The 13,217-nt window shown below is 34.7% G+C and overlaps 1 protein-coding gene across 2 annotated transcripts in view; it reads right to left on the reverse strand.

Moving 5' to 3' along the window:
- Positions 1 to 13,217, reverse strand: part of GBE1 (1,4-alpha-glucan branching enzyme 1) — a 170,015-nt gene that overhangs the window by 52,581 nt on the left and 104,217 nt on the right. For both annotated transcript variants that reach the window (XM_040566525.1, XM_040566518.1), the window contains exons 11-12: positions 12,571 to 12,681; positions 8,983 to 9,154 (exon numbers count right to left, since the gene is read on the reverse strand). In XM_040566525.1, coding sequence (XP_040422459.1) covers positions 8,983 to 9,154; positions 12,571 to 12,681 — 283 coding nt within the window. The remainder of the gene's footprint in view (positions 1 to 8,982; positions 9,155 to 12,570; positions 12,682 to 13,217) is intronic.

Here is a 13,217-nt window from a genome sequence, read left to right on the forward strand (position 1 = left end):
ATAATAAATTTTAGTGACACTTAATGCCTGCACAGTTTTAAATTTTAAACTGAGGATCTCAAAAGACATATGAGAGACAGGTCAAAATTTATACGGGATGTTTCAATATGCTTTCCACCACATAATTTACTACATCTTATTAAAATTTGCATAGAAAATACCTTGCCTCTTGACGATCAATGCAAATTCAACTACAATGCTGTTTAAATTCATATTCTAGTAAATTTCTGAGTAAGCGTCAGATTGATGGCCTCAGAAAATTAAGACAATGAGCAGATCTCAAGCTAATAGGGCTTGTGAAAACAAGTTCTTGAACTCAAAGACATGGCATTTTATTCCTGCGTCACCACCAAAGGTGTTATTCCACCTTAAACTACATTGATCTAATGAATTAGTGATGCTACTGAGATGAACTCATTTCAAATTACCACAACCCCACCCATTAAAATCCAAATTGGAATGTATGCCTAAGGATCTACTAGTACTCAGACTTTACTAATACAAAATGTCATCTGCTCAGTCATGTCTCAAAATAACAATTCCTTTCTGGGTAACACGTGTGGTTTAATTTTATTTGGCTATGCATTGCCCTACACCAGTCTGAGAAAGAACAATGCATCCCCAAGTGCAGAGTTGCTGATTAACAGATTCTTATGCGTGCTGTTATACTAGCTCACTATGGTTTCATATCGCTAAATTATTTGATTGGGATGTAAAGGAAAATGCATTTTATGTCACCTGTCTCTCTTTAAAAGCCAGCCTACAAAGTATAATTGGGAAAAAATTTCCTTGCTTTTTGGTAGAATTAATTTCTCTAAACCATGCAGTTCCCGAGTCCTTTCCAGACTGAGTACAGTTAGACAGCAAAATATAGAAGTAAAACACCCCTGTTTGTAGTAAGTGTGTTTGGAGTTTCAGAAATAACTTAAAAACAAAAGTAAAACAAAACATGAGTGGTTACAAATTATCAGCAAAAAAATTGTATGAAGTACAGTGAGCAGTAGGGAGAGAAAAGAATCTTTAATATGAGAACAGCTCAATACCTTCTTTAGCAGATCCAGTTCCTTTCATAAGGAGAGAATTGTACAAGACAATTCACAACACGTATTCTTTAATGAATGGTCATCCTTACCGATGACATAAATAGTTCATAAACAATCTCTTTGCCACTATTTGGGTCGGGCACTCTTACCCTTTTTCCCTGCTCTTACACAAAATTCTTCCAGTGATGGTCTTAGACAGATTTAGCAGCTCCATTGTGTTTTTTTTATCAGGTAGACTGTTTCTATAGACATCTGGAAAGAAACTAGAAAATAAACATAACTCCTATGCTTTGTGACAAAGAAGCTAAAGCCTATTAGAAAACTATGCGTTATGACATTAATTTGTTGAAGAAGGTAACACTGAGGAAAAAAAGCAAGTCTACTCTCTCAGAAAGATAAACATTCATTTTTGATTCAACTGGGACCTTGATGGTGGATTCCAAAGTTACATACAGATCAGCTTAGTTACGTGAAAGTCTGAAAATATACATATTTTTTTTCCATTTGGTTTTGGTACAGTGTCTTCAGATCAAGAACCAAGAGTGTCAGAAGTTGATGGGTTATCTATAATAAGTATAATCAATCTATCATTCTGAACACAAGCAGTGATGGACTTAACCTTTACAAGAACATAAAAAAACACATACATAACCCCAAGAGTGCTCTCTACTCAGAAGAGGGAACAAGCTAGATTGTGTGATGATTCTGTTCATAAAGCCTTTTCAGAGAAAAAACAAAGGCATTTTTACGTACCTTACATTGAGGCTCTCTCAAAAGCCCTAATTGTTAACAGAAGTTCATAGAATGAATCTAAGTTTTTGTAATAATTACAATACATTTTAAAGCACTTCAAGAATACATAAACTGACAACATTCAAAGTGTTTTGCTTGGATCCAAGTTAATTACAGCACAGAAAGGCTGAGAAGAATACACTTAATTGCTTACACAATGAATCATCAAGCAAATATTTGCTTGCATATACACACACAAAATCAATTTTCAATATATTAGAGTTACAAAGAATTACCACACTTCAATACTAACAGGCAATATTTTATCCTCCACAAAATTATAACATCTATAGATGTTACATCTGAAGTCTAATTAACAGTTTTTCATGTATACTTATGTGCATTAACATGCACAACTCCCTATAAGTTTGAGACATTTTTAAGAGTTATTTTACTACAGTGGTTACATTCTATAAAAAAGGCAAAGGAGTCTGAAAGTGAGGTAGGCCTATTGATTTTCAATTCATTTCGATTCAAGGTGAAGAAAATGAAAATTTAAAACACTATTTAGTGAGAAAATTGTAACCACTAAATTTATATTTAACTATTGAGTATTTAATTTCTTTCATAAAAGACTGCAAAGTAAAACAAATCAATGCCATCTATATTTAGTCTAATTATCATTTACTGAAATTTTCCTGAACTTCATAGCTACAAAAGGAGGAAAAAACAATTATGAAAGGACAAAGGAACAGCTATGTCCTGCAGAGTCAGAAATCCAGATGTAGAAAATGCTTTCCATAACATTATGACTTTGTCGTGATTTCTGTAAATTATAATTTTGCATGCTTAACTAGAGAAATTCCTCTGAAAATCACTGCTGAACATGTCAAGTTGTAGTATACAGAGCTTATTATTGTGATCATTCTTCAAAACAATAAAGCACTAACGAAGACTTTTGTACAAAGGGATATAGAAGATTTCACATGACATAACCCATTGTATCAGTAGACCTGGTTATATACACTCATACATGGTGACAGAGATGTTACAAGCCTGAACTGTGAGCTGTACAAACTACACAAGATGCAAGGCAACAGATGGAGTCTTAAGAACAAAGCTTGAGACATTAGCAGAGGTCACAATACCAGTATTACTGTGATTAAATGGCGGCACTAAGCATAATACAAGAAAATCTATAATTCCCCAAAATAACTTAGGTTTAAAAAAAAAAATCAAGTCTCCATAACAGCAGAGAAAGAAAAAAAATGGAAAACTACTCATCGTTCAAAAAAAATCCAACCTTATAACCCAAATAGAATGGTTTGATTTACTACATATCCACTCCACTCATAATACTTGAATATCTGATGCTATGAAGATCCAAGAGTTGCACGCAAACTAAGGAAACATCAGCATTGCTCGAAACATCAGCATTGCTCTGAAAGAAAAAACAGAGAAGTCACACAAGACATTGAGAGTCCTCAATTCAGAGGACTCTCTCCCGCCCTGGAAAAAACACACCCAGATTTCAATCCATGAAAAATGTCGGAGCAGCTGTTAACTCCTGAGTACTGAGGATGTTGCTGACTATGAAGGCTTATTTTTCAAGGCTCCTAACTTGAGAAACCATAGTGTAGACAATAACTAACCATCACATGTATACAAGAAGCCATTTTATTTACATATTTAAAAGAGATATGCACAGGTATGGAGCTTTCTTCCCTACCCTCTCAAGTAGGGAATGGAATCAATTACCACAACCAATTTCTAGTATTTGGACACACTTTGCGAAGAGAAGATGGGCCACAAGGAAAAATGGACATGTGCGTATGTGTTTGTGTTACATTATGAGACAGTCTTCCTCTTTAATTGCTTTTGTACTAATCTCTAATACATTTTGAGCGTGTGTAGAAATGAAGCTTATTTCACTGAACTGTAAATGAACAAATAAATTAACAATCTGTACATCTAGAAGACCTTCCAGAAGAGACACAAAGCAATTAAGGAAGCCTATTCTAAAAAACTGGATTCTCCACTTCCACTCCCTAAGTTTTGAGTGGGGGCATACAGTGTACTGTGGAACAACACTGTAGGTAGACAAGAAGTCTATGCCAAGCTGTAGATAAAACCTCAGATTACACCCTTATTTTGCACCTTGCTTGATCTTAAGGGTCTTTTCCAACTTAGATGATTCTATGATTTTAATTGTTTCTGTCAGACTGCCATGAAATTAAAACAGCTGGTAGAACTGGCAACACAGAAAGCACATTTGCCAGGTATGCCAGCTAAACATATTAAGAAGGATGACTTCAAACTCCCTATCCTAATGCCCATTCTTTACTAGCTGAGCATTTTAATACTGTTTATTAACAGGAGTTGACTATATGGAGCTAGTTTAACAAGTATTTGCTCTTGCAAGGCCATTTTCTAACTTATGATCAAAAAAGTCACAATGATCACTGAAACCAAGGCACAACAGAAATAATTGTAAGAAAGTAAACAGAAAAAATAAAATTCAGAGTCATTTGTTTGCAACATCTCTAAGAAAAAGAAAATAACCCCTTTGGTTTAAAATGAATATCCTTGTTCTGAATACAATTTCTTTTTAACCACAGTAGTTTGCAAGAAAAGTAGTATTTTAGGTTTTGAATCAAGAAAAGATACATTTTGCCTTAAATAACATCCCCATTTATATTGTAGGTTATGTTCTGTTCTTTTTATTTCAAACTTTAACTTAACATTCTTAAAGCAAATTGTATGCATATCTCCTGGACTGAAATTGGTGCAACTGATATAGCTTTCGCACTATTTCTTTTCTTGGTTAACATGTTTTTTTGCCTAATAAATGCTTTTATTATCAAATTCCTTAGTTTACAAAAATCTAAGTTTCTTTCTGCAAAATACTCATTTGGAGGAATAGTTGATGCATAGCATTTTTTTAAAGGCCAAAGAGAGAACAATGTCTCATACCAAAACATTAGAGAAGAAACTATTTAGAGCATTAAAAAAAATATATAAAAAAACCTCTAAATATAAAGTAAATAAACTACTGTGTAAGTGAACTGATGAGTGGGAAGAAAAGGAAGCTTTTCAGATTGATTTGATATTAGCGAAACAGAGATAAATGTCATCCCAAACAGTAACACCATCATTCAACGATCATGACTGCAAATTTCTGTAGTTACTGAAAATCATTTTCTTGCTTCTAGATGAAAAAAAATGTTGTTTTGCAGGGAGAAAAAGACTTGGTCTCTGGAGCCCTAATTAACAGTTGTTTTACTATAGAAAAGCCATGGAAAACAGTACTAGAGATTCATGTTGGGATTAATCTCAATTTAAATCAATAGATTTGAGTTTAAGCCTATTTAAAATGAAGAAGGAAGCAAGAAAATGATTGTTTGCAAACTGAAAAGCAAGATTTTAGTGGCATAAAACAGTAAATATTTGTGCTATAAAGGATCCCAAGGATCTACAATGCTATTTAAGGCCCCTTGGGCTAGATCTTACGTCTATTCTAGGCAATAAAGCAGTTACCATTCCTTGTCTAAATTTAGGTAGACACAGATGAACCACAAGATAAGGAGAGAAAATGAAAACAAGCTCACTGAAAAACTGGCACAGCTCTTCAACATCCTGCAGGGTTTTCCATAATTGCAGGGTACAGACAATGAGTAAGAGAATAGGAAAGAAAATTTCAAGGAAATGAACTACTACAGTTGCCTATAGCTTTTCTTCAAGGACAGGATGGAAAATGAAGCAATATATAAACAGAACAGTGCAGCTATTATTTATGGGAAATATGAGAGTTTTTAATGTTGAAGTTAAATATTGTCCAGTGTATGACAACAGTGGTTAATTTATTCACAAGGTGTGATCAGAAAATCCCTGAAGTATTCTAGAAGTCTTATAACTTCTATTAGTCCTTGTTTAGCAATTTAGGAAATAGTTAAATCTTAAGACTTTTTGTTCTTTTGTAGTAGTTGAATTGACAATAAAGAAAATATTTTAGTCAGATGTAGGGTATTTATTTTGGTTTTGAATGCTCACATTAGAGTAGGCAAATATCTTTGACTTCAAATATTTTTCCAAGTTTTTCTTGTAGTTTTGAACTACATTAATATTATATGTATGTTGTATTTCAGTATCATTACAATTACAAACAAAAATACTTGTCTATGAACAGAGGTTTTACCAATATTGCCAGTAGAAAAGTGACTTCTACTAATACAGGCACATACTGTGAATGCTTTGGACTTTTTCTTAAAATGTCATTAAATCTCAGACAATCAGATGTGTATTATTTACGTTAACACCTTCATGGAAGCTTGCCAGTGGAGGAGGAAACTGTGGCCTTACTGAAGTATAGCACAAAAAGAATTAGTAACTTTTGTGATTTCCTAAAATCCCGTACCATTTTCTGACCAGCACTGGCCAGTCTCAGTACTAAAATCTACATCTACAACAGGAATTGGGCAGAACAAACTGCAACTGCAGTATGATTGCTACTCCCTACGTGCTTTGAAATCAAAGGATTTAGATACAGCACAAGTATCAAAACAATTACTATAAAACAATACTATTATTATTAAACAAACTGTCCTTCCTGAGTGTTCATTCCCTAAAGCGGAATGTTAATCATTGTCATGCTCATTTTCAGTGAAGCGTATTAAGTTTTTCCTTTCTAGGTTAAGTCTTCCATTCCAGATGGGCAAACGAAACCCCAGAGATTACTTGCAAAAGATGCACAGAAAACTGAAACAGACAGTAGAAAAGAATATACCAATGATCTGTATTACTAGAAAAGTAATCTACGGGCATGACAAAGTTTTACTGTTCACACTTAAGTTTTCATATGTCACTGCTTGCCTATACTGGGCTGTCAGTGAAAATTTAATGTCCAGAAACATGGAAAATAAGGATAAGTACTTCCAGGACTTTTCCAATGGTTTCTTATAGATGTCTGTAATAAGGACATAAAATTATCCTGTGTTAATAGCATCAGGAGAAAGTCATAAGCAGTGGTCAGTGGGTGCAAAACTTCTCAGTAACAATCTTTCACATGCAGAATATAAGTGATACTCCAACACTGGGGTAGTCAAATATTATTCTAGATCTTCAAAGAGAAATTCAAGCATATCTTTGAGAGCACAGTATTCCAATTCCATGTGTACCTCTGATACATTATTATTTATTTTTAGAAGGTGTTTCCTCTTCCTTAAGGTAAGCAAAGCATTGACAAGGCAGCATGTTGCTTTGTCATCTTAGTTTTCAGAAGAAAACACAATACACTTATTGAAAGACCCAGGGAAGCACAGAGACACCCAGACTACCTTCTCCAGGTGTTCTGGAAAGAGACACCCCCTGCCCCCTTCCTCCTACCTCACTTGAGGCTTCTCTTCCCAACTCTTGGCTTTCTCTCAAAACTGAAAGTTAGAGAACTCATTTGTCACTGTATTTGCTTAACTAGCATTTTAAGTACACCAGACTGTAAGCATTTTGAACGTATGTTTTCTACTCCACCATTCATTACAATTTTTTCCACCTTTTACATATAGCAAATGATAACGTATTTACTGAAACATTTGCAGTACTCAAGGATACACAATATTAATTGCTCAATCAACCTGCATTGACACACTGAATTTAACATGCCACATTGAATTACCGATCATTTTTCTAACCTTATGAAGTCAATCTGGGCCAGAGACATCTGCAGTTTAGTAGGCATATTTTCTAAACACCTGCTTCCTCAACTACTGTACTAGCACTAATTTGAACGGAACAGCACACATCATAGCTTGTACATTTTGGTGCCCGACTACACACCTCAAATATTTATTTCATTCACTCTTCATTCTTGAGAAAATTTCCTACACTTTATTGGAACCAATAGCTTCACTAGTATACCACACAATGATTTTTTTTTCCTGTACTATATTAAAGTTACTTTAATTCTTTAATAAAAGAAAACCCCAAAATTACAGCCATGGTATGTAAGTTTGCGTGTCCTAATAATAAGAAAGAGAACACATATCAGTACAGACATGTTTAAATCAAATGCCAGCACCTTTTTTTTTTTTTTTTTTAGTTAGAATATATTTTAATATATATTTATTATAGTATACTGTAAATATACTAAGGAAAGCAAGCAGAATACATCCAATGCTCCTCAAACTTAGTAATAAAACATTTAAGAACAAAAACTGAAGGCATTACTAAGCTAAAAAGTATGTAATTTTCAAGTGTTTCACTGTGTGAAAATCGTCCAAGATAATTGTTTTCAGCATGCTTTCAGCCTTTTTTCCCTTTACGTGACTAACAGAACTGCCATACAAAACTTGCCACACGACATCACAGTAAAAAAATTACAATTCTGTAAAGTAAGGAGTATTTCACAAAGAAATAAAGGAATAAGAAGCTGGAAGACGGCATCAAGCTTAAATTGCTTCAGCATTGCATGTAAAAAGAAGAACAACATTCAATTTTTAAGACTACCACATGGAACTGCAGCTTGCTGATCAAATGAGAGCAACTACTGAAGCTTTTGTAGCAATAGTGCTTAGGAAGCAATGCAACAGTTACTTTTATTTGTTTGTTATGAACAAAAAGTATATCTAGCTTTTACTACTTCCCTTCTTCCATAGCAGGATGTGCTTCCTGTCTGTAAGATTTGTCCTTGCCTGCACCTCATTAAGCTTCTGCTCTTCACTTGGAAGCAGTGAAATATAAATCAACTGATTCCGGATTACTTCCCTTCACTAATTATTTGATAATGAGTAATTGAAATAAGCACAGAGCTATCCTTAGTTATTTGACTGTTACCCTAAAAAGCTTAGGAAGAGAAGAACAGATGAAAGACAAGCTAGCTCTATAAGATGAGGCTTACCATCTGACAGACCTGCAGAACTACGATTAAAATACCACCTTAAGTTATAAATCAGAGTAACTTCTGAACTAGAGCTTACCACACTTCTAAACCTTATTTCTGTTACAATTAGGAACCACATTAATTTTATTTTCTTGTCTTACAGTACATCTTACAGACAGAAAAACAATGCGTATTACTGTTTGTACTAAATCTTTACAAAAATATTTATGCTCAAAAATAAATAGCATGACTATAAGATGGTGTCATATCTTTTTATTTCACTGCCAAGCTTTCTGTAGATGAGAAAATGAAAGACGTGCTCTTAAGATTACTTACCCATGAAGTTCAGATAGCTGTCTCCTCCAAGTGCATGAGTAATGAGACGAATCATTTTATGAAGCTGTATTCCACGATCAATAACTGGAGTAAGAGGCGAGAGCACACTCATGTTTGTGTACATCTCTGCATCCATCAATCGAAATGCCAGTGTCTTATCACCAACAAGTGCCTATAATAGTTTAAAAAAATGAAGAAAACCCCTGAGTGGTGTACTAGAAGTGCTTCTAACACTTTTTTTTTTTTTTTTAAACAGGTGTTCTGTATTGTAAAGGGAGCTTTAGAACAAGGTTATCTTTAAGGTCCCTTCCAATCTGAGCCATTCTACGACTCAGAAGACTGGCAAGGGGTCAAGGACGTGACTCAGTGTACGCAATCTAGTCCCAATTCACAAAGTGAACATCCTGCCTCTGATGATGAGTCTAGCTGCTAATTACTGCAGTGTTGCATTTTTTGATGTGTAACCATGTGGTTGTGGTATGTGATCTCCTGTCAAAAAGAAAAAGCCTGCAAGTTGAGGCAGAGACATCCCTGAGCTGAGCCCTGCCTGGACACCTGACCCAACTTTCCACTTTTCCTTTGCAATCCTGTGAGTGTACGTATACAGTCAATCAGCTCCTAGCTATCTAACCCTTGCTATGGTCTTATATTTCACTATCAAACTGCACAATCACTTCGGAGAACCTTTTCGCCTACATATATTAAATGTAAAATGCTAGTGTACACTCAATAAGCCACAAGCAACCTAGCATTTTGGAATTCTTGTAGAAAAAAAAAAAAACTAAGAAAGCAAACATCTCAAGTAAAGTTCCTAGGATGTACAAATAAAGAGCTATTAACAATATTCCTGATTTACAGATGCAGAGTGTGAAGCATTCATTTATATGCTATCAAGAATATTACTGGTTTTCTGAGTTCACAGAGGGTAGCAAAATAAGCTAGTATTTCTATCAAAAAAACAGTAACTGAATTACTAACTTCCTAGTGTTTGCTGTTATTTAAGAATGGAAAAACACCAAACAAATGCTGTTGTTTATTCTAATATTATTAGGATTATTCTAATATATTAGCATACAGGTAGTTGAAAACATTTTGGAGTGTTTGCATGCAAATATGTAATTTTTGTTTCAGCAGCCCAAGTCTCTTTATACTCTAATGTGAAAACTCACTACATTATAACTCAGTTGTCTACGTGGAAACAGCTCTAGCTGAAAGGCCCCATCATCCTTGAGTTTTCAGACTAGCAATATAATGACATAAATAGATAATTCCCTCAAGTTAAAAATAAATTCCCTCAAGCTTAAGAAAAAGTTATTATGCAACAGGGGCAAGACTGCAATGCTAAAAAGTTCTGTATTAAGCAGACCTGCATTTGCATGCCTTTCATTTGGCTCTACTTTTTAATAGTTAATGACTATTCTTCTATTTCAATAAAAGGGTTACTTAACTTCTGTATTCACACAGACACAAGTGCACGAAGTGTATGACATCAGACCAGCAGGCTATCTGGCTTAGTGTACTGTCTCCAAAACCAGCCAGTAGCTAACTGGCAGGAGAGAGTATGAAGGCACATGAAACTCTTAACAATACTTCACCAAAATGTTACCCTAACAATCACAGATAGACAGGTGAAACAGAATGTTTGTATTCAGGAGCCTTCAGTCAATCTCCTTTGAAACAAATTCAAACGCTTTAGAAGTCAAAGTTTGAACAAACACATCATCCTATGACAAGGGGTTACAGAGCTTGCTTCATGCCAGAGAGACAGGGGAGGAACAACAACTCTTCACTCAGAATCTGGCATCCGTTAGTTTTAATATCCTCTAATCTTTCCATTGGAAATAGGGGTAATCATTCCCTGTTCCCATTTTCTATGCCAGTCACGACTTCATGAACTGATGTCCTTCCACTTTTAATGATCTCTTTTCTACCCTGAAGCGTCTTAGTCTATTTAGTTTTCTTCTTTTGAAAGCCACTCCATACCTTCTAATTATTCTTACCAACTCTCTCAGCATTTCTTCCAGTTATGCTGGATCTCCTGAGATACAAGACCAAACCTGCCTCCAATATTCATGATGCAAGTAAACCATGAAAGGCTACAGTGGAATACTGATTTTGCTGTCTGCTCCTTTCATAACAATTCCAAGTAATCTATCTACTTTTTTGACTGCTATGAGCACTGAGTTGGTATTTTCCACACATCTGCTATAACCATGAGACCTTGTACTTGGATTGTTAGTAGTCTAATTCATAACCCATTATTACATATAAGAAATTGGAATTGTTTCAGCCTCTTATGGGCATCACTGAATATTTTTACATTGAATTTTATCCACACTCCCATTTTATTTCTCTATCCTACTTCTCACACATCATTCTGGTGTCTGACTGCAATTCTCTTTTTTTTTTTTTTTTAAATCAAAATAAATATATCTATCTTCTTCCCAAACATGAGATTCTAAACCAGAAATATATTGTCATATGAAAAACTATTGATATAATCCAGCACGAAATAAAACAACAGCAACAGTGATGTTATACATGTCACACTGGGATGAAGGATCACCTTTACTAAAAGCATATAATCAGAAAAATATGCATTTCCAAGTAATACCTGAGGTTCTTAACCAGGACTTGGACTCTGCTCTCACGCTTTACGTGAACACTGTATAACAATCTCGGTGATAGGAAGGCAAATAGGCACAGTAAAGAAAGCTGATAAATTATTTTTAAAATATAATATAGCTGTAATTTTAGACACTTTTGTTGATTTATATTATAAAAGGTATTGGAAATGTCCATCTCTTACATAGGGCAAAGAGAGGAAGGTAGATTATTTAAGCCGTTTATTAGAAAACTGTTTTACTTATTTATTTTTAAGTTTAAAATTTTGAAGTTCTCAACCATCATGTTTTCTGATTCCTCAGAACAACAAAAAAATACAAAACAAACAAACAAACAAAAAACACACTTTCAACACTGAAAGATTGTGGGAGATGAGCGTTATCCAAACTCATCATTACTTTTTTGTTTTTCCATATACAGAACCATTACAATTGCTGTGTTTTGAATCAAACTGATAAAGAATACTCCATTTAGATCTTAAAACAGGATTGGGGTTTGCAATCCTTTCAGAGAGAAAACATTTTCTTGAAGGGAATAAAAACATTTCAAACACTGATTCAGTGAGCAAATTTGCTAAATTGTCATCTTGTTTAACACTTACCATAAACAGTGCTTCAGCCTACCTTATGGAAAGCGGATTTTTAGAAGGCATGAGTTATATGTCTTCCTATGTCCTATGACAGGCAGGACGAAGAAGAAGCTAGAATTTATTTGTTAAAAAACAAAACTGAAAAGATAACACACCCATGCAAGGCAGGATTCCTTTACTAAAAAGGAAGTTCAAAACCAAACCAAAATGAAAAAGAACGACAAAAAAACAAGCAGCATACCACACCTGCCCATCTCTGAAATTGTTGCTTATCCTTCTGTCCTTCTCATCCTTTGTTTTAAAAACAAAAACCAGCTAAACCTCTAAACTTCACCTTTTACTTGCTTATATATGAAAAACAATAGGTACCATACCTGGTCATGGCTCTCTGCATATGCAATACATTTTTCTTCATACCGTCTGTTTGTTAACGTATACACAATATTTCCCATATTCCAGTCTTCATCTTTCAGTTCCTTAATGATCTACAGAAATAAAGGAAATATCATTCAGAGGTTATTTCTATTTAAGTAAAAGCACAGTACTGCCTTTCTTCATTATTTTGGCACAGCAATTTCCAATGAACTGTGAACTTCAGCTTTTCCTGCTACCAAGCTTTGCAGTGATGAGCTTTCTCTGCTAATCCAAAGAGATGACTTGTACACTTTGTTTCTCCTGTACTCCCATGTATAAACAGGGAAAATAGGACTTGGCACCTATCATGCGAGTCCTTTGATACAGTGGGCCATATGATTTATGAGCTGCAAGAGAACACTGCACCAAAAACTGGGAAGAATTATCTGCACAGACCTACCTACACAAGGTATTGAAAGATGTCCTGTATTTCAAGTAACCTTAGCATATGGCACCATCCTTCATAACTGTAGCTTAAGTACTGAGCTGTGTTGTGGAGAATGGCATGTTGCAAGATTGTACCTATGCTGTTGCCATGAAGTGTACAATAAAACGAGAATCTGCTTAGCACAGGGACTTCCAGGTTCCCTGATCTGCAAATTCCAGC

This window comes from Cygnus olor, chromosome 1 (assembly GCF_009769625.2).
Source record: "Cygnus olor isolate bCygOlo1 chromosome 1, bCygOlo1.pri.v2, whole genome shotgun sequence".
In the NCBI taxonomy this organism is placed as follows: domain Eukaryota; kingdom Metazoa; phylum Chordata; class Aves; order Anseriformes; family Anatidae; genus Cygnus; species Cygnus olor.